This window comes from Dunckerocampus dactyliophorus, chromosome 1, assembly GCF_027744805.1.
Source record: "Dunckerocampus dactyliophorus isolate RoL2022-P2 chromosome 1, RoL_Ddac_1.1, whole genome shotgun sequence".
NCBI lineage: Eukaryota > Metazoa > Chordata > Actinopteri > Syngnathiformes > Syngnathidae > Dunckerocampus > Dunckerocampus dactyliophorus.
The window spans coordinates 9,572,962-9,600,006 of NC_072819.1; the positions used below are offsets into that span (position 1 = coordinate 9,572,962).

Sequence of the window (27,045 nt, forward strand, 5' to 3'; positions counted from 1 at the left end):
TATTCATAGATGAGTCTAATACAGTATACATTAGGTATAACGACTATGTTTTAGCTACAGTATTGTATTAATAACAATAACCTGCAATCTCGCCTTCCGCCGCAAGATGTCCCTGTAAGAGACTCCCGTTTGACAGCATCAACCCGGAATTTCTTCGCATCACGTGACCACATGTTCCAGGAAGAGAAGGGGGTGTAAACAAAGTCAATTGCATTACTAGCGTGACAGACGCGCAGAAAGAAGCTTGTTGGAAATGTAATAAAATAACGCGAATCGACTGTCAAATATCAAGGACCATGTCTGGCTTTAGCGCCGAGCTTATCGACTATCTGGAAGGGAGGATAACTTTTGAGGAGTTTGACCGGAGGAGAGACGATAGGAAAGCTAAGGTACGGCTGCTTGAATGAGCAAACCCTGGATGGGTGTCCAATTCGCGGTTCCTGAGTCATTTTAGGACAGCCGCTGAATTTTCCCCCCATATACATGAAACGAGAAAAAGTTTAAATGTGGACTGACTGAGAAATCACACTAACAACAATAATAATTATTGAAATATATTTAACAGCTTAGCACATCTTGACTTACACTGGAGGGGTTTCATTGTGTTTAATACAAAATAAAAGAAACAAAAGAGAGTAATATTCAAAGTTCTTAATTTTTACTGTATATAGACACCCGTGGTCAAGATAGAGCAGATGCCTAAGAGTTAGCCTGACTCCCGTTGCAACGAATCCAACCTTGTTTAATCTTTCTCTTTCAGGAGGCTGGAGTTTCAGCTGAAGATGGGGAAGCGGAACAGCCCTCCACCTCAAAACACAACCTGCCTCAAATCGGTAAACTGCCTCTCTACTCGTGTTCACACATGTAGAAACAGTCGAATGCCAGGTGACGACCAATATGATGATATGTGTGATAGGTGATATGTCGACCAATTCATCAAGACCTGGTCTACCGTCTTTTTCGTATTACCAAAAAAGTGCCCACTTAAGCTGACATCGACATACATGGTCGACTGCTTTTCATTTGAGAGCCAAAGGGGCCGTTTGTTTGAAAAATGGGTTTGTTCGTTTTACGAAAACTGTATCGTCATTGTAGTCGAGACATGCAACAAAATTAGCGGCAGCTTCTTTGTAATATAAGAGTAGAGTTGTGAATGATAAAACAGATGCGACTGGATATCCGGTTTGACAAGCAAGATGGTTGCATCGGTAGTAGCCTCCCTGATGGATAAGAATCAGCCATAAATCCTTAGATCAGGGATCACCAAGCCGTCAATTGCAAGCCACCAGTAGATCTTTGGGACTTTATTATTATAGAATAATAGAAAATAAAATATTATTATATCAGTGCCTTCCCCTCCTGGAGAGTGACCAACAGGCACGTATTTTGACCATTGCATGCCCGTACGCCTTGCCGGTCTCAGAGCCCGAGCCCGAGCCCAGTCCCCAAAACCCTACCGGAGGTACCATGAGTGCACAAACGGCTGGCCTCGCCCCGCAGCGCTCACAGGCTGAGCGACAAGGAGAGAGTGTGACAGAGTGCAGCGGTGTGCCTGCTAACGCAACAGTAATTATTGCATGTTAATAGATCCAGCTGTAGATCTAACGGCCGAGACCAGAGATCTTGGTGGGTGACCACTGCCTTAGATTAATCAATGGTAGAGACCGGTTGACAGTCCGTCTCTTAGACAGCGCGAGAGAGTCTGGGCTATCGGCGAAAGGGTTGTCGTGCATGCTCCGTAGCTTACCATGACTGATGACGAGAAAGGATGTAAATAGCATTAGCAGCGCTAGCATTAGCAGCGTGCTAGCGAGTCACCAGGAAAGATTTTCAACACGTCAGCAAAACTTACGTCCATTATAGCGATCAAATTTATCTCATCTATTATGGATTGTGCAAAACTAAGACAGGAAGAACATCAAATTAAAAGCACTAAATGAATACAGAGGCAGCATCCACCAGTACAAGCCTGGAGTTTGTTTTTCAGAGAGGTGCACTGAACAAATATGCACATTAGCACTCATTAACATCATCGAATCGTACCTTCATGGTTTCCCACATCGTATCAGCATTTGGGACAAAATATGAGGCGAAAAAAAAAGGGAAAAATACAGTATAGTAGTCTATCTGTGCAGCGTGAGAGAAAGTTAGATGATGCGTTCAAGGACCTTTGAGCAAAGTGCGACAAGTCTCCGCTCACAAACATGCTAAAATGGTGAGATTTCTAACTGTATATTATTTTTTGAATTAAATAATGGCCCATATTTCCAAAATTGATATCCCTTTACAAAATATTGAATGTACTTATTTACAAATTATTGTATTTTTTTATCATTAGGCCTGAACGTTTCCCATGCCCCCTTTAGTTGGGGACCCCTGCCTTACAGCTTGCTTGGGGATATGATGTGTTCTTTTACACATTTGAAAACACTGTAAGAATGCCACGTTTATAGAATTGGCCTCTTTATTTTGTAATGTAAGATTAATGTCTGCATCAATAAATGTAAACGTAGAATCATATCGTATCGTTTGTACACTGTATCGAATATCATACGAAAACATAATAATCTAAATAAAAATATGCACAAGTGAGATTTCTCGTTCAGAAAAAAAACATTTATTACGAGGCGTAGGACAATAATCAATTAATGAATTAATCACACAATAAATGAAAATGAACTCGATAATTTTGCCAGCCTCGATATATTGCCATGTGCATGCGTGTCTGCGTCTCCTCACCCCTCGCCTCCAAACAGGCAGGTAGTGGATTCACTCTGTACAATCTCTGTACAATCCAATCTGTACAAACTACTGTATGAGTTGCTGGCACCAGCACTGACCCACCATCATTGATGTTCTTCCTCATCTTGTAGACGAAGGAGTCAGCCCAGGGGTCCAGCAAGCCTTCGCTTCCATGCTGGGCGAAAGCACAGAGCCCATGTATTCAGATGACGAAGAGGAGAACGACAGCTTGAGCTATGTTGATGACAAGAATGATGAGGATTATGCCTTGGATGAGGAAGAGGAAAATTCAGAGGTGACAGTGAAAGACAAGAAGCCGAGGAGAAGGAAGGGTGTGACAGAGAGCGAAGAAAAGGAAAGCGATGACATGACCGTGGGAGACGTGCTCGCGTTGGAGATGGAGCTGAACCGCGAAAACAAGAAGATGATGAAGGTGAGACGACTTTGACTTTGCGACTGTCCTTATGACAACACCGTCGCCATCCGTGCTTCCAGGAACGACGCAACCGCAGCAAGCTCCCCCGTGCACTCAGAGGCCTGATGGGCGAGGCCAACATTCGCTACGCCAGAGGAGAGAAAGACGACGCCATCGCCATGTGCATGGAGATCATACGGCAAGGTAGGACGTGTTTTTGCGTGGTTGTGTCATCTGTCGTGACAACATGGTGGTCTCTCTCATGCTCCCTCCAGCTCCTCTGGCCTACGACCCTTTCTCCACGCTGGCCATGATCTACGAGGACCAGGGCGACACGGAAAAAGCGCTGCAGTTCAGTCTGATCACCGCCCACCTGAACCCCTCGGACTGTGAGGAGTGGATCAGGTTGGCTGAGATATCGCTGGAGCAGGACAACGTCCAGCAAGCTCTTGTCTGCTACAACAAAGGTCAGTTTTACTTCTTTTCCCCACCATGATCGCTCCCTGCGTATGTTTTACAACAGCAGTTCACATCTGTTCGGATTGGAATACAGTGGATCCCCACACATTCGCGACTCAGCATTCACAGCCCTGTGATTCAATTTTTTTCTTTTCAAAAATAGGCAGTTTTTTCCACAGAAAACACATCTCATTCAATTCAATAGATTTATAAATACTTGATTAGCGGTGCCCTATAATATCGCCACACTGATACTGTCACATAAAAATGAGATATTAGATCAAATCAGTATGTTTTTTTCTGCCAATAATGATATTGTCGAGCGAGTGATGACGTGCTCCACACCGCCACAAGCTTGCAAGCTCAGTGTGTCCGCTGTCTGGAAGTATTTCCATGTTTGGAAATACTTTGAACTTTATTCTTAAACGGATGTTTGCGCCACATAGAAGTGTGCAGCTTTCCAAATTGTGCTGTTGCCGGCAATATTTCATTTGAATAATAAATTGAATATTTGTTGATGGTAGGAAAACATGTTATTTTAGACAATTGGTTGTGATTTATTTTGTTGAGACAACCTGTTCAAAATAAATAGAACATTTTTATGATATTACAAAATACTGTCTATAAGCAAAGACACAAATTCAGGTTACTCAACATGTTTAATTATGCCAAAAATAATATATCTTTGATAAGTTTCAGTGATGGGAAAATAACTTTAAAATCTCTGCAATTAAATACTGAATTGCTCAGTAAAAAATCAACCGCTGTTTTTTCAAGCCTTACTTGACAAACAAATAACCAAAAAATATGAAATATTTTTAGCTATATTAGCAGATCCTGCTTGAACAAAAATGTCTCTCACAAACCTTTTGATGTACTGATGTATTTAATGAAGATATTACTCGAACAAATAAAAACATCCATATCTTTAGTGGGCCGCACTGTGGCCGGGTGGTTAGCATGTTGGCCACACACTCAGGAGTCGGGAAGACCTGGGACCTGCTTGGGCAGCTCTATGTGGCGTTTGCATGTTCTCCCCGTGCGTGCGTGCGTTTTCCCACATTCCAAAAACATGCATGTTAGGTTAATTGGCGACTCTAAATTGCCCGTAGGTATGAATGTGAGTGTGAATGATTGTTTGTCTATATGTGCCCTGTGATTGGCTGGCGACCAGTCCAGGGTGTACCCCGCCTCTCGCCCGAAGTCAGCTGTGATAGGCTCCAGCATACGCGGCATAGAAAACGGATGGATATCTTTAGTTGAAAAATAATGACAATAAGGACATTTTCATCTCCTTATAAAAAACAAAAAAATAATAATAAGGTTGTAAACAGGTTATCTAAAATATTCCATTTATAAATAAGAAATCTTACTTTACATTTTTACTTTTTTACTTTACGTTTTATGCGTTAAATTTGTGTGTGAGGCATATGTAGGGCTCAAACTCGCATTGTGTTGCCAGTGAATAATGGCAATCAAAGATAGAAGGGGAGGGATTTGGAGCTGAATTTAATCTAATAATTACATGAGCCACTTTTATTGCAAATGTTGATCCAACATTGGTGGAGAACGTCAAGGTCAACCTATTTGTTGGGGAAGTTATGGGTCAAAATTGACATTTTTATGGCCGTACCAATTACTCGCCATCCGTTGATGGTCCTGGAACGTAACAACATCTGGCCCGAGTGCCAGATTTGGCCCGCCACCTCATTTTATGTGGTCTGCAAAAGCCTGGAAATAATATACCTAAAAAAAAAATCACTTAATTTTTTAGCTAAATTGTAAAAATTAAGTGTTATTATAATTAAATGCTAAAAAGACATGTTTTTTGACTAAATTATGTATAAAATTATATATAATAATAAAAATATTATCTGATCATGCAACAAGCTGTTCCAACCATAATTTGTTTTCAAAAACAAACACTTGAGTAACTGGTTGTCACCTTGAGTTCAAAGCAGGTTATCTATTAATTTAGTAATAAATCAATATAATCTCCTCCGTTAATCACCACCTTATTGTGGTGGAGGGGTTTGAGTGCCCGAGTGATCCTAGGAGCTATGTTGTCTGGTGCTATATGTCCCTAATAGGGTCTCCCAAGGCAAACAGGTCCCCATTGACTGGCCAGACCAAGAGTGATTCAGAAGATCCTATGAACAACACATGAAGAGGGACCGCGCCTCGCCCGGACAATGAACTATCAATTAACTAGCTATCAACTAACATTTTGGAACTATTATTATACAATTTAGGTGACAGTATATATGTACGTATTTGAGTCCGAATGTGTAACTCTGAACCTGTATGAATTTAAAAAAAAAATCTGATAACATTTTTGTCATGCCACCCTGTAGAAATAAATCATTAAGGGAGCAAAATTAATTAGGGCTGTCAAATGATTAAAAATTGTCATCAAATTAATCACAGGTTTCAAATGAATTCATCATGATTCATCACCATTTGCAACCATGTGTGAAATATGCCGTTTTTTAACTGTATTTTATATATTTGTATGTATTAACAGCTCCCGATGAACAGAAAATTGAAATCATGCTAAAAGATACCACACGTCTGAAAATCTTAAACACCAGTCTCTTTAATAGTAGCAGAACATTTGAATCACACTTTAACAGTGTTATTATGAGCCATGAGGGGTTGCGTTCAAAGACACCATGTGGATTTTTAAGTTGAATGCACTGTTTTGAGTGTGAGTGAGTATTTTCTGGGATTTCCGAGCATATTAAAATGCAGCAAATTGTACTTTCTTAGTAAGAGTTACGCTAGTGAGTGGTAAGAATATCCACTTATTGTTTTTTTCGTGTTTGTGAGTTGGAGATACGTACAGTATATGGTGTTGGAATAGCACTGCTGTTGATGTGTTCAGGTCAGAATAACGTTATATGAGAGCGTCAGACGCTATCGTGCCTCCGTCTGTCATCATAACAGAGGGGTGGCTTGACAAGGTGCGCATACGTTAATTAAATAAATTTGTTACAATGAATAAAACATTCTAGCCCATGGTGTGTGTGTGTGTGTGTGTGTGTGTGTGTGTGTGTGTGTGTGTGTAAACTTCTGTGAATGAACCGAGCCTGATCCCTCCCGCAGCCGTCAAGTATGCTCCCACTAACGTGCGCTACCTGTGGGACCGCTGTAGTCTCCTCATGCGTCTGGGCGAGCACAAGCAGTGTATGGATGGCTACCGTCGGATATTGTCCCTGCTGCCAATGGAGGAGGGGGAGCATTTCATGCAACTCTCCAAGGATATGGCCAAGTAGGGACCTTGCGCTGACACACCCACATAGTACAATTACTGAATTCAGGATAGAGTCCTTCAACAATCATAATATCGCATTTCGTTGTGTGTGTGTGCGTGTGTGCTTAGGAGTTATTATGAAAGCGGCGACCTACCGTCAGCACTCGGCGTGATAGAGGAGGCCCTGGCACGACACCCCAACTTGGTTAGCGATGACATCATCAACATGGCCGCTGAGCTCTACATAACAAAACACCAATATGACAAGGCTTTGGAGGTATACTGCATGTTGTGTATGTGCACACATTTTGAATGTGAGTAAACAAGCATTCTTCCGTGTGCACGTTCAGGTTTTGGTCCATTTTGTGGGTGTGGTTCTGGTCCACGAAGAAACTGGCTCTCACTCTCATGTAGAAGATGAGAAGGCCCCAGAGGATAAGAATAATGAGGAGGAGACAAATACTGCTGAGAAAGCATCAGAGAGCAAGCGTAAGTAAAACACGGTAAACAAGGTCAGCATTGCAGTTTCAAGAACTCGGCTGCCCAAAAAAGTAGTCAAAGATCCAAGCTAAACTACAGTAAAGATAACCGAGCATGTGTTTATGCATCCACAGCCCAAATTAAGGATGTCAACGTTCCCGACAGCATCCCGGTGGACCTGAAAGCCAAGCTGATCGTCTGCCTCATTCACATGCGCATCCATGGACCACTGGAGGTTGCCCGCTTTTTACAATCCTGACTCATTTCAGACAGACACAACTGGAGTCTTTTCTTATGGCTTTTCTGCCAACCAAACCCCAGGCCATGGTGTCCTCACTGATGGAGCAGAGTGCAGAGGAGGTTGGCGACTTGTACCTGGATGTGGGCGAGGCCTACCTGGAGATGGGAGAATACCTGTCTGCTCTACCTTTGCTGTCTGCGCTTGTCATATCTGAGAAGTACAATCTGGCTGTGGTATGGCTTCGTCACGCAGGTAAGGACTCATGGGACACTGCCGATCACTTATCTTGTATTTCTTCCATTTATGGAGTACTGTGCCAATAGCGGTCTCGTAGTCCATTCCAGTCTTGTGCAGGTTTACAGTCTTGTCCCTGAGGTCACACAGTGGAACTTGGAAATAAATTCCTGTATCTGCACCTTCAACCATATCCTCACCAAAACAAAATTGGTTCTTCTTTAATACCTGTGCCAACTTTTTGAGGAATTGGTTGTGTTTGCAAATGGATGTCTTTTGTGTTCCACCCTGGCTGGGGGAATAGCAGGGCTTTACATAAAGTGGGAGAGGTCCCAACTCTCTCAAGTCCCAAGCCACCACCAGAACCACTCTTTAGGCTGTACAAGGAACTTATTTTAACATAAAAAGTACATCAGTTCAAAGTCCAATACATCCAAACTGCAGGGTGTGGTAGGTTGGAAGGAGAGAGAGATGGGAGGTGGGCTTCCTCCTCCAGGCGTCTTCCTCTGCCTTTTATGGGAGGTAGTTCCCCTCCTGCAGCCAATCTGGGGAGCCAGGGTCCTCCAACATGTAAAAACAAAAAGAAACACACCTGCACCACATTTGGGCAATCAGCCCCATCAAAAAAAACCTAACTAAACAAATGTCACAATGGGGGTATTCTACAAAGCGAGTTTAGTGGGTTAGCGATCTGTGTTGAGTGGAAAGCTGGACTTGCCTGTTCAGCGAAGGTAGCTCTCTTATAAAGCAGCTGTATCACCATGGTAACTTAGGATAAACTCATAACCTGCTCCTGACCAGGTCATGTCCAGGCTTTCAGCTTAAAACCGGCTATCAAAGTGCCACTGTTTCACTGTTTAACTAATTCAGAGATGGCGTCACCATTTATTGAGAATTTTGACGTTCAAAAAGTTACAAAATGAGCATTCTCTGATGATATATCCATCTACCTGTATAAGTGAGAATGATTTTCATTCGAGGGAATACGCTAGATATGGTCACTTTTTGACGCGAGCACCGGGACTAAAATGCAATTTGAAATATTACTAATTAGGCCAATGTTAGAAGATGTAAATGTCACAGCGCGAGTACTCAGGTAGTCCTCTTATATTACAATATTTGCTGGAGGAATAGACACTCTGAGGCATCGATCAACTACAATAAAACACTTGTTTAACAAAAAAGTTAAAAAGGGTTCCACAAAACAAGTCACACACAAAACAATGCCATCTAGTAGTCACAAGGAGAGACAGCGTTCGAAAATATTTCATGAAAATATAACGTGAAAAAAGACAGTTGTTGCTCCAGTGTTTTTACTTTTTAAATCGATCAGTGTTAGTATGTCAAAGTTTTGCAATGTTGAGTGTATGAATTGAAAAGACTAGTAGGGTATAGTTAGTATAATAAACAGTGTTACCTTGCGCATTCACACGATGCATGCTGGCATGCCAGCGGTCCTCCCTCGCTCTGTTGGCAGCGACAGTGTTGCTTTTAGAAGTGATAATCTTTTGGGAATGCCTCAGAACGCTCCATAATAATTACTTGCTCATCTTGTATAGAATACACTGGCTGGGATCGCTTCTACTCAAAAGAGAAGTCAGTGTACAGCTGGGATAGAAAGTGTCCATTGAGAGTACAGTAATCTCTTGTTTATCGTAGTTTTTGTTCCAGACCTGACCATGATAAGTCAGTTTCTGCAAAGTAGAATTCCTTAATTATATATTGGAATATTTTTGTAGTTGGAGCGTAGAAATCCTGTTTATGACCTTGTAAATATGGTTTTTAACATCATTAGAGCCCTCTAGACATGAAATAACATCCCTATAGTCACCTTTATACTCATAATACCCAAAATAGTACTGGATATATAATAACAGAAAATAAGACAGAAGTAAGACTCGTGCACGTGTGTGTTGATGTAAATATGTTCCGGGGCTAGGGGACAGGAAGCGACATTGGGGGTTCAGGGTTGAGTTTTGGCTTGGTGTGTGTTACGGCCTCAACAGTAGGCCTGCAGTACGGCAATCAAGTCTGGTGCTTGTTTGTCTCCATGAACAGTACAGTAACATTACTGACATCCAGTGACCAGTGTAGAATATGTACATATCATTCCCACGTATTTGAAGGCGTTTTTCTGAAAGCCTGATTTATACATATATTTTTAAGCACAAAATGGCAAGATTTTTTTGAGATTTTTTTGTATTTTTTTTTATTTTGATTACATTTTTTGGTTGAAACTCCTAGCAGGGTTAGCTTAGTTTAGCAGAGCATGCTAGTGTAGCTGTGTGTGGTGAGTGAGTGTGTTTTTTTTCACCGTGTTGTGTTTTACCGCTTTGTAAGCGGGCGTTTCAACAAGAGGCATGTTTATTCTTTCACATAGGTCGCCTTAACGGGCATTCTCAACACACACACAACACAATGCCGGCCTTCAAAATAAGAGCCCTGTTTGTCACATCTCGTCTAATTGTGTAAACAAAGTAAGGGTGTCATAAAAAAAATCTTTAAAAAATATACATTTTTGGGGAAAACTCAAATCTCAGGATCCTGAGGGAACTGCTAAATTGCTTTTGGGGGCCAAGGTTACAAAGAAGGCTGAAAACTTTGACAACAAATGTGTACAAAGCAAAGCACAAAATTAAAAATTGCTGCAAAATCAGACATTTTAGCCCGTAACAAAAAAGCCTGTGAAATCCTGGAGGGGCTGATTTATTGGTATGTTACTTACATAATAATTGGACACAGTGTAATGCATTGTATCTTAATGAAGGCTGAAGTATTACCTTTCCCTAATGTTGTGGCCAGTCGGTGCGTTTAGCAAATTATAAGTGACCAGTGACTTTCACCTCCACTGCAGAGTGTCTAAAGGCATTGTGTGAGATGGAGGCAGCGGCCAAAAGCTTCACCAAGGTGGTGGAGTTGGCGCCGCAACACCTAGAAGCCCGGCTCTCTCTCGCCACCCTGCAACAGCAGCTGGGCCGTCCGGAGTGCGCCCTGAAAGCCCTGGAGTCCATGTACGACAACGAGACACTCGCACAAGACTCATCGGCGGCGCAAAAGGCAGGTGGTATTTCTTTGTGCGAGATATAGAGGTAGTCACTTGCATTGTGACACATCTTTGCAGGAACTAAAGCTGCTCCTGCATCGGTCCACGCTGCTGAAAACACAGGGACACATACAGCACTACCTGGATGCCGTCATCACCATGATGTCCATGCTGCTCAAGGTCATAGCTTCATTTTGTCCTGCTCTTACGTAAAATGGCCCACATTCTAATAGAAGCAATGTGTGTGATTTCATATTCAAGGTGGCCATGCAGCGCGCCAAGGTGTGCGTGCGCTCCGTCATCGTGTCGGGTGAGAATCACCTGCGCTTGGTGAAGGTGGAAGACATGATGTTGGACATCGGTGACCCAGAAGCTGCGTATTTGGACATCACATGTATGTACTGTGTGTGGTGCAGATTTGTTTCACTTGTGCTGTGTTTTTTTGGGACCTGAGAAGGGTTGAATTAAGGCATTTCCATGTCAAACGTCCAGAAGGGTACAGCAAAGTGCCTTACTAATGCTCTTCTCGCTGACTGTGTTCCCAACTCCCATCATTAACAACTTACATCATTAACCAACTCCTTCCCTTGTTATTCTTGGCTGCTCCTTCACTCTTTCTTACCGTCATCTTTACCCCACCAGTTGAAATCTTGCATGGAGCTCCAGGAGGAGATTGACTGGGGGTGATTGATTGTTATCTGGTATTTTGTCCCTGGGCTCTTTGGTCTCGCCCATGGTGGTGGAGTGGTTTGAATGGAAGAGAGTGTTTGTGTGACAGGTGTCATTTATTCACATAATTCACATAATGATTTGAGATTATGAGTACTTTGCAAATACAAATGAATGTATAATATTATAAATGTATAATATAAGCCTTAGTCTTTATTAGGGTTGTCTGTACAATCTCCCTCGGAGAGCCGTATCGACTCGAACTGACGTGGGCGGTTCCGCGTATGAGCATTGAGGCGACTGAGCAGCAGTGTTGCTAAGTCCGCTTATTATAAGTGATTTTTGCTTCTTTTTTGTAAAGTTGCGTGCAAGGTTCCCAAGTTCTCTTTTGTTTTGGACTTCTGCGCCGACGAAGAATGCCTGCTGTCTTAAAAAAAAAAAACACGGGGAAAGCACATCAACTCGATAAGCCAGGTAGCAGGAGTCGCGTGTGGAGATACTTCTCATTCGAGGTGGATGAATGCGGTGCCATTATAAATTCACAGAAAAGCGACACGAACGCTGTGCCTCCCAAGTTTTCAAATCAAAGGAGAAAACATTTTGAACCTAGCGAAACACCTGAAAGACAGGCACCCCGACTTGTTTAAAGAATTCAGTGTGTGTACGTTTCACTTTACTATCACTCGTGTCATGTTATACATGATCCAAATATACCTTCCGTTATTTGTCTTGAGTGCCATCTTACTATGCTTGTAGAGGCGCAGGTAAACCGCCTGCTTCACACGGCCCACGCCACAGCTTGAACACAGGACCTTTCGAATGGGAGACGAGAACGCTGACCCTTCGGCCAAAAGCCTGGACTGTTGACCGAGCATTCAGCGCAGCTCTTAAGGCTGAAGGAGGGAGGTTTTACCAATGTACACTTGCACAGCCGCACTGGCTGGCATCCGTTACACAGGCTTCCAACGCTCGCTCCCTTACGTGAACAGGGATGGTTAGTTAATAATGTAACGATACCGTCATGATACGTGTCTATGAACTTATGTTATTTGAACTAAAACAGGCAATGCAACCCACACTGCAACACGCTACACGGCCCACTACAACTATGGTGCCAAACGGTGACATGCGGTGAGGTTCATGGCTGGTGAGGCAGTGACTCCTTTGGAGTTTCTTTTAATGTTAATACAGGTTGCTCATTAAGACACCCCCAAAAATTATTCACTTTGGTTAAAAACTTAGGTTGTTTTCAAATTGTTTTCAGATACTTCTTAATCCAATTTATGTATTTTTTTTAAACTGAAAAACATTTGTGTTTTTACCTTCTTATATGTATATGAAGTACATGCAATGCATGTCAAATTCAAGCATAAAATTATCATGCATTTGACTTGTTTGTAAGTCAAGCTCTAGCTGGCTCCGTGCAAAGATGGCTGACAAGCACCTTACAGCTCACGCACGCCCCCATCCATTCAGGATGCATCGGTACTGCAAATGCCTCCCGTATGAAATTAGTTTTATTGTTGGATTAGCAAGAATAATGATGTCACATTTACATTAAAGACGTTACACAGGCTGTAGAAAGTCATAGCGTATAATAAATGTTTCTGCAACATTATATTATTGCCGACATGCGGACAAACACAAACTGGCAGGCGCCATGGTACCATGAGTGTGCACAGTAGGCGAGGCTTGCGCACTAAGCCGTGAAGCCACGCTCACTGTATTTGATGAGGAAATCTGTAAATGCAGCTATTTTTACTTAAGAAAATGTGTGTATAAGCAGTTTTCATATACAGTAGTGGGAGGCTATAGGCCGCTACTGTTCATTTTTTAATGTTACCCCTTGGCAGCTGGCACTGCAATTTTTAAATTCTGTACAAAAAAATGTTGGAAGCACAGTCATCTTAAATACTTGATCATTTGAAACAGTTTTCAATCATGTGATGTGAATTTAAAAGCAGATGGGTTCTATTTTTTTTATTTTTATCATGGTATCAAATATGTATCAAGAATTGTGGAAATTATATAATATTAATACATTTAATTTATAAGCGCCTGTCTAAAAACCCAAGAACACTGCACATGATACAGATAAAAAACAAAAGATAACAGCAACATAGAGAGGTCAAAGAGAGTATGCAATCTTGAACAGATGAGTTTTGAGTCTTGATTCGAAGATGTGGAGTGAGTCAATGTATTCGTAAGTCATATGGTAATGAGTTCCAGAGTTTGGGAGAAGAGCGGCTGAAAGCGCTGCTCCCCATGGTGCTGAGGCGAGCAGAGGGCACAGTGAGGTGAATGGAGGAGGGTGATCTGAGGGAGCGAGCTGGAGTGGCAATGTGGAGGAGGTCAGTCAGGTATGGAGGGCTGAGGTTGTGTAGGCCTTGAAGGTATACAGAAAGAGTCTGTATTCTATTCTGTGCTGGACCAGGATCCAGTCAAGTTGCCGTAGGATGGGGGTGAGGTGAGGGAATGAAGGAGTTCTGGTTTAAAAATCAGGCAGCAGAGTTCTGAACAAGTTGAAGTTTATGGAGGGACCAAAAAGGAGTGAGTTGCAGTAGTCAATGCGAGAAGTGACCAGGCTATGGATAAGGATAGAGGCAGAATGGATAGTGAGGGTTAGGCCGGAGACAATTAATATTGCAGAGGTGAAAGTAAGCAGATGAAGTAATGTCATTGATGTGGGATTCGTATGGCAGTTAACTATCCAGGTGACACCCAGACTCCTTACCTGAGGAGAGAGGGAGACGGAGGAGTTGTCGATGGTGAGGGTGAAACTGTTGACTTTGGAAAGTAATGATTTTGTTGCAATTACAAGGAATTCAGTTTTGTCACTGTTGAGTTTGAGAAACTTTGTGGTGAACCAGGATTTCATTTCAGACAGACAGGAGGTGAGGGAGGAGGGAGGTTATTTGGGTCTTTGTACTTATTTGGGTCTGAACCAGGTCTTTTTTAGAATTGGAGAAACAACTGTGAATTGTGGAAATTCACAGTTCTTTATTGATTGGTACTGACTCCTGAAATCCTGGTATTGTGAGAACCCTAGTCCTTTAAGTCTTGTTCTGTGTCCCTACTAGGTAAAACCAATGTATTGTCCAAAGAGGACTGGTGGCAGCTGCTGCTAAGCTGTGTGCTCACGCTGTGCGACGTGCAGCGTTACGGAGAGGCCGAGCTGATGGTGGACTCTGCCATGGAGTTCTACTCTTTCTACGACATCAAACCCAGGAGGAAGGAGTTGGAGTTCCTCGGGCTCTCAGCCAGCATCCTGGACCGCAACTACTACAAGGCCTACAACTACATCAGGTATGCGAAGTTCAGTGTGAATTAATTGTGGTAGTTTTATCATTGTTTGTTTCCTTCTTTGCAACAGACTGATGCTGATGGAAAATGTGGATCAGCCTCAGCTTTGGAATATATTCAACCAAGTAAGCAGACACATGTGTTTGACTTAAATGTATTTTCATACATGTTTCCCCTAGAGTTTACAGCTTAAGGCGAGCTCTAATGTGTGTGTTTCCCTCAGCTGACAATATCCTCCCACCACCAACGTCATCATCGCTTTTGTCTGCGCCTCCTGTTGAAACATCCCGACAACCGCGCCCTGTGCGTCCTCTGTGGACACAACGCCATGGTGTCGGGCAGCTTCAAACACGCCCTGGGTACCGCAATTGACCCTTGTCGAAATGTGCAGAACGCAAAGAAAACAGTGTGTTGTTTGTCTCCAGGCCAATACGTGCAGGCTTTCCAGTCTCAGCCTGATAACCCACTTTTCACCCTGATGGTCGGCCTCACCTTCTTCCACATGGCATCCCAGAAGTTTGTTGCAAAGAGGCACACGCTTATGGTGCAGGTATGTTACATTCGGGTGCTTTCGGTTCTTTTGAATGCTGCACTGGTGTTTCCTACAGGGCTGCAATCTATATGTGGCAATGGGGCATAATTGGCATGATGACATTATCTCATGTTGTCTTATTTAACAACACAGCATGACCTGAAGAGTGATACATACTTTCATGTCTCCACAAGTGTCCAATAAGACCGGAAAACATTGCTAAATTTAGCATTAGTCGCTTTTAGGGCCCTATGATTTCCACATTAATGGAATCGCAGAGTTGGCCAATAAAAACGGAATTTACTCTTTAAATGCAGAATCTCGCGGAAATTGACATAATGTGCTGTCATCGTGAGAAGGAACGTTTGTGTGGAGAAGTATTTCCCTGGCAGACTGCTCAATCGTGGCGGAATCTCATTACAAACACTAACCCACCCCCTCCCGAACTAAACATATCGAAATGGCGACCTAAAACACCGGCAAAAGTTGGCGGAAACTCCTCTTACGGACCATGAATGGGAGCTAGCGGGGTTAGCTTAGTTTAGCAGAGCATGCTAGTGCAGCTGTGTGTGTTTAACACAGGTGAGTGAGTGTGTTTTCACTTTGTTGTGTTTTACCGCTTTAACACGTTTATTCTTGCACCAAGCTCGACATTCTCAATACACACAGAACACACTTACAGCCTTCTAAGTAAGAGCACTGTTTGCCACATCTCGTCTAATTGTGTAAACAAATTAAGGGTGTCATAAAAAATACAGTATCTCACATTAAAAATGCAGTTGGAATTGCATTGGAATTCTGACTACATCTTACACCTTAATCACAAGCACGGGCATTACAGTTTGTTAAAGATTTTGTAGTATGTGTGGTGAGGCTGACATCCCATTAGAAAGGTTTGCCAGGTTACATCCATTTCTGAATTACTGGGCGAAATTGGCCAATGATGTATAATACATGTTGCATCTATATACTGTATTTCTGGACTAGAAGTCACAATTTCTTTCATGGTTTGGCTGGTCCTGCATCTTGTACTCCTGAGCGACTTCTCCAGTAGGTTTTTTTCACACTGACAGCAGCGAGAGGGCGCTCGAGGCTTGTGTGCCAGCACCTGCTACTCCTGTCACTCCTGTACCACTGAAAATTTACAATGTAAACATCAACTTGTAAAGACAACTGAGGGCCTGTCCACACAAATACGGATATTTTAAAACCGCATGTTTTTCTATGCGTTTTGGCCTCTCATCTACATGCATGCAGAGGTTTTTGTCAGAGCTTTGGGAAAACTCAGGTCAGGGTGAAGATTTTTTTTTTAAACTCCTGCTTCAGCGTATTCTGTGAATGGTGGAGACGGAGCTTTTGCCTTGTTGCTGACAGATGACGTAACAATTATGTGCCTTTCAAGCAAACTGAAATGACTCTGTGTGTATGTAAAAGTAAACATACGCCTACTTTCGCTTTACATTGACGAACAAAGGCGCCATTGTGGGCTTTGGGGGACGCTATACTGCTGCTGTTTTACTCGCTAAACAGCTAAGACACGCCTGCCAACAATGGCAATTTAGGACAAGATCGGACCTTTAGCTGGTGGGACAACTTACAAGCGAGTTTGGAAGAATGACTTGGGAATGTTAGCATGGCAACAAGCTCGTGATTGCTTCTACTGTACATGTTTGTTATGATACGTCAAAGAAACGACGTCATCGGCACCTCTGATTGGTTAAAATTGCCCTAACAGTCTATGGCTGCAGCTCCACCCTTACTTTGGCATGCGCATGACAGCCACAAATGCACCCAAAAAGAAAATCGTGTTCTGCAGATTACAAGCTGCAAGTACTGAAATATGCAGCCGAAAACTGTAATTGAGCAGCAGAAAGAAAGTTTGGAGTGAACGAGAAACTTGTGAGGGACTGGCAAAAAGTGGAGGATAAAAACAAAGCTAATTGCGGGCTAAAAGCTAGATGGCCACAGCTAGCGGAACAAGTTCACAAATGGGTGCTTGAACACCCTGCTAGCGGGAGAGGCTTGTCAACTGTGCAGTTCCGTCTCCACTCCCAGGTAGGTGCCAAGGCGATGACTATAGATGACTTTGCGGGTTGTTATAGTTAGACTATAGGCTATAGGCTATATACAGTAACTATAGACTATAGTTATCTGAGTAACTAAATGTTACGTTAACATACCACCTATTCACGTTACGTTAACAGGCGCCTAATTAGCCTGTTGTTCTCCATTTTATTGTTATTACTATAACTTGCCTTTCAAGATGAAATGTCTCTTCTTGGTCTCTGATTTTATAATTAAATTTCCCCTCAAAAATGCGATTTATAGTCCAGTGCGACTTATATATGCTTTTTTTCCCTTTTCATTTTGCATTTTTGTCTGGTGCAACTTATACTCCGGAGTGACTTACAGTTTGGAAAATACAGTACATGTACTGTATGTACTGTATATTATATTGTTTATGTGCTATAATGTATAACATTGCGTAGGGATGTTCCGATCAATATTTTTGGCTACCGATCCGATCCAACTTTTTTTATAGTCTTGCCGATCCGATCTTTTTATTGTTTGTTTCTTTTTTTTAATAATAATAAGCTTTTGTTCCAAACATGAATTTGTGGAATTGAATATGGTTATGAAAATAGCTCTTCAAAGCATAAAACATAAGGCAAACAAAGTATTGCTCAATTTCCTTAAGATAAATGTGTTTCTTGTCTTTTTTTCTCTCAGAACCTGCACGTCGTCTGTGGGCAATGTAAAATGGCCCTTACATTAAAGCAGTACAACACAACACAGTGAAAATATACTCATCCCGCCTGAGTCGCACACACACACACACACTTAGCAATTTTGGGGCCTAAGGCGAACACAGCCACGGGCCCTCTTCATATGTTCTTTTAACACAAAAAAGCAGGATGTATGCATTGAGGGAGAAGATGAACAATTACAATATAACAAGCAATTACTAAACAACATATGCAAACAGTCATAACTGTACACAGTGTCAGGATGAAGGCATGGAAATGGGGAGAAATCGATTGTTTGCAAAGATGACTTATGTTTATGTGTGTGGGACAGAAACAGGAATTTTGTGTTCAAAGGGTGAGGGAGTGTTCATGTGGGAGAGAGATTATTTAGACATGAATACTGTGAAGCAACAACTATTGTGTTGAGTGCTTCAAAACATGGATGTGTAAATTACCATTTCATTAATGCAATCTCACACACTCATTAGTCCCCCGCCAAACTAGACAGCCACAAGAAGAAAGTTGAAATATTTATACAATTATTTCAAATAAAAGCAACAGCAGAAATTTTACGAGAATAAAATCCCAATGTTAGGAGAAAAAAAGTTGTAACGAAAAAAAAGTCACAATTTTACGAAAATAAATTTGTAATATTATGATGAAAAGTAATGTCATTTTAGTAGCATAAAGTTGAAATATTAAAGACAAAAGACATTTTTTTAAGTATTATAATAATTACAGTCATGGAAAAAATGATTAGACCACCCTTCAGTTTATTTATCCATTTGTGTGGACAGAGATAATGATGATAACAAAAATAGCTCATAAGAGTTTAATTAAGAGCTGATATCTAGCAACTTCCATGGTTTTCTTGATAATAACCAAAATCCCTTAAGTTCTTACATGAATAGCTATAGCATTTTACTGCCAAGAAAATGAACTCTTATGAGCTATTTTTGTTGTCATTGTTATATTTGTCCAAACAAATGTACCTTGAGTTGTATCAGGCAATAAAATGAACAAGAAACTGAAGAAACAAGGGTGGTCTAATCATTTCTTCCATGACTGTATAATATGACAAACAAAACAAAGAATAAAAAGTTGTATTTTTTTTATTAGGTTGGGACAAAAGTTACAATAATATGAGAATAAAGTCAAATTATTATGGGAATAAAGTCATGATGTCACAAGAACAAAATTTACAAGAGGAAAGTTGAAATAGTGGAAACATTTTAAAACAGCAAAAATGGGGAAAAAGCATCTGTCATTTTCCAAGAATAAAGTCAAAATATGAAGATAAAGTTGTAATCGAAAAGGTTGCAATAGAATAAACTTGTAATATTATGGGGGGAAATTTTGTCATTTTAGTAGCATTTCATCTATATCACAAAGCTGAAATCCAGATTTTTCAATCTTTTCAAAATCAAAGAGGCCCTTGCATCCTTTTTCAATTTTTCACTATGTGGTGGAAAACGTTTAGACAGCCTTGAGCTACACAGACAATCCCATTATAATGTGTTTGTGAGCAAGATCGAACAGGTAGCAACAATTCTAGGAAAAAAAAAAAAAAGAACAGTTAGCACCAGATGTATCTGATGCGGTCCAAATGTATTAATGGCGGGCTACCTCAAAGAATTGAATGTATGCGAAACACTGCTCACCCTCTTCTAGTGTTGCTGAGACATCACACTCTGCTCTGCAGGGTTTTGCCTTCCTGTGGCGTTATGTGGAGCTGCGTGGCGAGTGCCAGGAGAGCATGTACAACTTGGGCAGGGCGTTGCACCAGCTCGGCCTCACGCATTTAGCCATCCATTACTACCAAAAGGCCCTCGTATTGCCTGCACAGAAACTAGAGGTGAGTGACACGTTTCTACCCGGTTCCACTGTTTAGTTCTTGCAGTCCTTTCTACACGTCAGTTCACAGTTTATGAACAGAAAAACAACAGGTGGAGCGCAGACTTCCTTCAGGGGTCTTTAACAATTGAACAGCATTTCATTTGAACACATCTGCAGCGCAATCTGCAGCGGGCACTCTTATGAGAAAGAGGCAGTAGATGTTAATGCATGACCTTTATGCTTTAGAGTGGTTCAAGTCCTATCTTGGGGGAGTTCAGTGGGGGACAATCTACCCTCAGGGTTCCATCTTGGGGCCATTACTCTATAAATATTCTATTAATGATTTGCCTGAACCCTTTCCTAAAGATGAGATGTGCACAGATGCTACAGTTCCTTCATAGTACAGTAAAACAACAATCAGGCAGTTTGACAGCTTTATTTTAGTGGGATGTATCAACTGATGAGACAATCCAAGCCAACCATGACTCAGCAATAATCATAGCGTGAAACCAAATCAGGTTTTTTTTCTTATAAGGCACATTGTTAGACCAATTTAGACCAAAATCTTGAGATGTACGGTGGTGTGAAAAAGGGTTTGCCACCTTCCTGATTTATTTATTTATTTATTTATTTATTTATTTATTTATTTATTTATTTATTTATTTTGCATGTTTGTCACACTTAAATGTTTCAGATCATCAAACAAATATAAATATTATTCAATGACAACACAATTGAACTCAAAATGCAGTTCCTCAATGAAACGCTTTATTATTAAGGGAGAAAAAAAAATCCAAACCTACATGGTTGTGTGTGAAAAAGCGCCCACTAAACCTAATAACTGGTTGGGCCAACCTTAGCAACAACAGCTGCAATCAAGCGTTTGTGATAACTTGCAATGAGTCTCTTCTAGCGCTGTGAATGAATTTTGGCCCTCTCATCTTTGCAGAATTGTTGTAATTCAGCCACATTGGAGGGTTTCACAGCATGAACCGCCTTTTTAAGGTCATGCCACAGCATCTCAATAGGATTCAGGTCAGGACTTTGACGAGGCCACTCCGAAGTCTTGATTTTGTTTTTCTTCAGCCATTCAGAGGTGGACTTGCTGGTGTGTTTTGGATCATTGTCCTGCTGCAGAACCCAAGTTGGTTTCAGCTTGAGGTCACGAACAGATGGCTGGACATTCTCCTTCAGGATTTTTTGGTCGACCACAAAATTCATGGTTCCATTTATCACAGCAAGTCTTCCAGGTCCTGAAGCACCAAAACAGTCCTAGACCATCACACTACCACCACCATATTTTACTGTTAGTATGATGTTCTTTTCCTGAAATGCGCCGTTACTTTTACGCCAGATGTAATGGGACACACACCTTCCAAAAAGCAACTTTTGTTTCGTCAGACCACAGAGTATTTTCCCAAATGTCTTGTGGATCATTGGGATGTTTTGCGGCAAAATTGAGACGAGCCTTAATGTTTTTTGTTCAGCAGTGGTTTTGGTCTTGGAACTCTGCCATGTATGCCGTTTTTTTGCCCAGTGTCTTTCTTATGGTGGAGTCATGAACACTGACCTTAACAGAGGCAAATGAGGCCTGCAGTTCTTTAGATGTTGCTGTGGGGGAGTTTGTCACCTCTTGGATGAGTCGTCGCGGCCACTCCTGGGAAGGTTCACCACCATGTTTTCTCCGTTTGTGAATAATGACTCTCACTGTGGTTCGCTAGAGTCCCAAAGCTTTAGAAATGGCTTTATAACCTCTTCCAGACTGATAGATCTGAATTTTGTCCTTGATTGCAGTTGTTGTTGTTAAGGGTGGCCCAACCAGTTATTAGGTTTAGTGGACACTTTTTCACACAGGGCCATGTAGGTGTGGATTTTTTTCTCCCTTAATAAAAAGTTTTACAAACTGCATTTTGTGTTCAGTTACATTATCACTGACTCCTATTTAAATTTGTTTGATCTGAAACATTTGTGACAAATATGCAAAAAACAAAACAAAAAAAACAAGAAATCAGGAAGGGGGCAAACACTTTTCCACACCACTGTACGTTCACCAAATAGAAGACCCACTGCCATGTTCGTGGTGAGCACTGATACATTTTAACATTTTAATGCTTTATGTAACAAGTTTGTGAGGCATATTTAGGGCTTAACCCTGGATTGTATTTGAGTGAACAATGGCAATTGAGAGAAGGGGAGTGTACTGGAGCTGAATCTCACTTTTATTGCAAATGTTGCTCTGAAATCTGAGAGTGTCCCTTCCAAACCCGAAACCTGCAGCTGACCGAGGTAGTTTGGTCTGACGGTGTCATGTATGATGGTATAATTCCATCGACGCTGTTTTGAGGGTGCAGTTCCGCAAACATGAGAAACTTTTTTTTTTGAGTTTTTAAGCTGAAGCCTGATACCTGTGGACATCCTAAAAAGTACAACAAAACATCCTAACAGGAAGCCTCCTCCTCACCCAACAGGGAATTGCTGATGACCAAGTAGACCTGAGGAGGGAGGTTGCCTTCAACCTCTCCCTCATCTACCAGGGCAGTGGGAATGTTGAGATGGCCCACCAGCTCATCACCACACACTGCATCATTTGACACTACTAGTATTTTGTAAAATGTAGTAAAAATCAGGGAAAAGCATTTCAATGACATGTATTTTTAATAAAATGTTTTTCCAATGTTATATGCAACATTCTTTTGTTTCTCCTGACAAAATAATGGATTGAGAGACTGTTGTTGCACAGACTAAGGCATTGGGGATTATTTGCCAAACGCCATGAGACGATGCACAAACAGTCAAGGACTGCATGGAGACCTAAAACCATGCAAAATTTGGAGAGGATTCAATCATGTGGAAAGTAGTGAGGGACACTAGTGTCATGCACTGGCTTTATGTGTAAGGCGTGACATACGAATCTATTCAGGCTCCGTCTATACCCTTTGGTGTAAGCTTGCTTGTAAGTTTGCTTTATTGTCGCACATCTGTGTAGTATAGTAGTACCTCGCATAACATAAACCTCCTTTTACATAAATTCCACTGAACATAAAGAATTTATGTAAAGTTTTTGCTTCGTATTACAGAAGAAATTCCATATAACATAAAGCGTCAAGTCAGTGCTAGTGTTTGTTTTTTTTCAATCAACTTTATTAATGCCTCAAGTCGGTGCAAGTTCAGACTAACACTTGGTGACGCCTTCTGACGCATCACGCTCTCATTGGCTGATTTTCGGGGCACAGCCTCCGCTCTCATCTCATTGGCTGAGTTATACAGCACGTACATGAGTTTGTGTGTGAGACAGGCTTGTCCCTTCAACCTCCTTCCTCTTCGTAGTCGCTCTGAAACTAACTTAAACAATTAAGTTAAGTTACAAATTAAAATTTTGCACACAGCATTATCGTGTAGTGCGTGTGCGTTTGTCTGTGAGACCAGCTGACTCTTAGACTCTTTGAGTCGTGTTTCGACTCAGGCTAGTCCTCCTCCTCCTTCCTGCCTCCACTTGGGCTCCTGATCAAGACATCTCGTGAACGGTAAGATTGTTTTTGTTTTTCAGTTTTATTCATTTACAGTAATCTTATTACCTTATTTTATATTGGAATGTTACTCTACTATGTTTATGCTAATGTTTTCTTATATTTTCCCACCATATTTGATAGACTTTGAATATTTTGAAGTGCCAAAGGGGTGAGTTTGGGAAGATCTTGGAACGGATTACGCTATTTACATGTATTTTACGCTTTGTATAACATAAAAACCCTATAACATAAAGGTTCTCGGAATGGATTATTTATGTTGTAGGGGCGTCTGCTGTATTTGTGACTTTCATTTGGGCTCATTCGGTCAAGGTCACAAGGAAGAGTTCGTCAAAATGCAAGCATTGGTTTTCAAGCATTTGACTTTTCTGCGTCCTTTTGTGATAAAACGTCTAATGGTGGCAGGGGCAAATTTTTAACTTAGTGGATGGACGCTAACCAGTTTGGGATGGTGTCACTTGCAAGCTGCTTCATATGACCAGCTACAGTCAAATTATGACACAGATAGTCTGGCGAAGGCAGAAGCTTGACCGCTGTGCCACCCGCCCACCCCTTCTTTACAAGCATGTGCTTTGCAACCTAAGATCCTCAGTCTTACATACTTGCTCTGAAATCCCCTAGGAGGCGCTTGTCACTGTCAACGTGTTCACTTACTGACCCCTTCTACCGCAAACTAAATAAAAAAATGAAACCAAGTGACATGTCGACTGTTACTCCTAAACCTGGGGAAAAGCAGATCTGGTCCTTGCCTCAAATCGGCTCTTTCCCCTTTCCTGTCGAGCTGCATCACAGGCTCGACAAAACGATTCACTCGCTCAGTCCGCCACGAGTAATCGACCAAGCCTCGCGCTTGGGTAGCTCGAGTAAACAGAGTACCTGGTTGACGGATAGTCTGTACGAGTAAGTGGACTGGCTCAGTTGTAAGGATAAAGAACATATACTTGTGAAAACTTGAATGCACTCAGTCACCATTAGGAGACACTAACAGAAATGCAGAACATGTGAACACAAATGATCAATGAACGGAAGCCTACCCAATAGTGAATTGGTTCCAGACCTGGCCGGTAAGTGAATTTACGTAGGATTCAATATTATGGAATATTTTCATAGACCAAAGAAAACATTTCATATGTTTACCATTATTAGAGCCATGGTAAACATGAAATAACACCCCTATAGTCACCTTTATGATTTGTTTACATCACAAGGCTAATGCGCAGGCTACAGGATCACTGCAGGGATGGCCAAGGATGCATAGCATGCTAGCGAGCTAACTGTTCTTATGCTAAACTTTAAAAATGGTTTCAAGCGGGGGAAAGAAAGACAGCACACCTGGAGGTAACAACTGAAAATTGACAAACTGTATCCAAGGGCATGTGTAGTCATTTGGATCATCCACATCCTTTTACTGCGCTGACAAGTTTTATTGTATTTAAAAATTCTAATGTTAATCATGTACTACCAAGTGTGATTGAGAAAATTCTCCTGGGGGGATTATTACTACCCAATAAGTGAATCATCTTTAATTGATAAGAACATTAAGCAACATTTAATAACATTTTAGTTTCCCGCTTTAATGCTCACATCTTTGTGATGAAAAGAGTCTCTGCTTCCTCTCTAGAAGTACTGCATTCTCAGCTTGTGACACGGACAGCAGTGCAGTAAATATGATATTAACAAAACATCTATTCACAAAAAAAAGAGCGACTCAAAAGCACATACCTGGCTCTAGGCCAGCTTCTTTGGCGGCGCGGGCGTGGCAATGCTCGAGTTTTGGGTTGCTGGTGGGGTTTGGTTTTATATTAGTGTACCACTAATAAAATACATCATATGGACAAAAGCATTGGAACTGGATGAATACGGCTTCCGTTCTTCCATCCGATACTCATCCAAGCAGGCCTTTTACGTAATATTGCAAAGACAACAGAAACCAAAGCGCTTTAACAAACGACGCATCCGACTAGTGCAGGGGTGTCCAAAGTACGGCCCTTGGGCCATTTGTGGTCCGCGGCACATTCAAAAAAAATTTTACAATTTTTAATTCATTTTTACAAGAATGAAGTAAAAATACTAAGAAAAAAAAGGCATATTTTAATGAGACCTTTTGTGACAAACTTGTAATATGAAGAAAAAATAAAATTTTCCGGGCATAGACATGAATTATTGAAAATAAAATTTAAGTTGTAATATGACAATCTAAACATCAACTTAAAATTTTTGCTAAATTAGGTTGGGCGAAAATTTATATTATGGAAATACATAATTTAAAAATGTACTATCATTTAACAAGAAAGTTTAAATATTAACAGTAAATGCAGTTTGTTGAAATACACTTCTGATCCAAATTTGAAAAATTCCAAGAATTTACATTTTGCACAGTTGGATCTTAAGGAGGTTCTAAGTGGTGCTACAAAATTCTAAAAGAAATGGGAGACAAAATTTATTAATTTATTGAAGCTAATGAAATAGGCTGTTCACCAGCTGATCAAAAGTGCCAACCTTTTAAAAGAAAAACGAAAATGGCGAAAATATCAGGTACTGTCATGATCTCTTGATGGCAAAGGCAAAAAAGCTTTCTTTGAAAACGATCGGATCGTTGAGCTGCATAAGCATGGCCTCTCGCAGCGTGCCTTTGCTGCTGAGGTTGGACACAGCAAGACCGTCATTTGAAACTTCTTCAGAGATCCTGACGGTTACCAAACAAGGATTCGTCAAGACACAGAACAATCCTCAGCCCAAATTAAGGTTACTGGTCTCGAGTCGAGTCCCATAACCATCAAACACCTGCGAGAGAAGGGTTTTAAGAACAAAAAAACGTCTCCAAGACCTCATCTTCGCCACAAAATTGCCTGTTTGGAATTTGCGCGACAGCACCAACATAAACATGGGACACTGAAGTGGAAGACTGTTTTATTCTCTGATGAAAAAATATGTAACATTGACAGTCCTGATGGCGTTACTGGCTGCAGTTGTTTTGGACCATCATGCGTGTTTCGCTGATCTAAATCCAATTGAGAACATTTGGGGATGGATGGCAAGGGAGTTTACAAAAATGGACATCAGTTCCAGACATTGGATGCTGATACTGAGACCTTTTTTGAACATTTTGAGTGCAAATGGTTAATTCTTGCAACTTCTTAAAATTTTGATCAGGAGTGTTTATATACATAAAATATATAAGTTAGCCTATCTACATGTTTTGCTTTAGACACCCCTGTAATAGTGGATCAACGCACATTTGCGATTCATCACAGCCCCCCCAAATTCAGATTTTTTGGCCCTTTTTTTCTGTACTTTGAAATAGGCCACTGCAACACATTTCCTTACGGTAATATTCATAAACTACTGATATACGTGTCAAAATTGTCATTATCATTTAAATGTTCATGGAAAATAAGGGATATTGAAATTTCTGATCTTCCACAAGAATTTCCACAATGTGCTACCGCGTGAATTGAGGAAAACTACATGGGGGATGCTTTACTTCATCCAAGTATTCAAATTGGCAAAGCCTTTGATAAACTTGCAAAAATTCTTTCTACTATAAGGAATTTCCCTAAATTT

The 27,045-nt window shown here is 41.2% G+C and overlaps 1 protein-coding gene across 1 annotated transcript; it reads left to right on the forward strand.

Annotated features, from left to right (window-relative positions):
• The first annotated feature begins 165 nt into the window (after nt 1-165).
• On the forward strand, nt 166-26,755 carry gtf3c3 (general transcription factor IIIC, polypeptide 3). The gene is made up of 19 exons (XM_054772782.1): nt 166-389; nt 761-833; nt 2,874-3,175; nt 3,238-3,361; nt 3,433-3,624; nt 6,722-6,887; nt 6,999-7,146; nt 7,220-7,358; nt 7,484-7,584; nt 7,671-7,842; nt 10,679-10,881; nt 10,946-11,047; nt 11,129-11,261; nt 14,617-14,842; nt 14,910-14,964; nt 15,063-15,198; nt 15,265-15,389; nt 19,821-19,973; nt 22,423-26,755. Exons 1-19 carry the CDS (start codon nt 297-299, stop codon nt 22,543-22,545), a joined length of 2,766 nt encoding a protein of 921 aa, XP_054628757.1. The 5' UTR covers nt 166-296; the 3' UTR covers nt 22,546-26,755.
• Nucleotides 26,756-27,045: the final 290 nt, after the last annotated feature.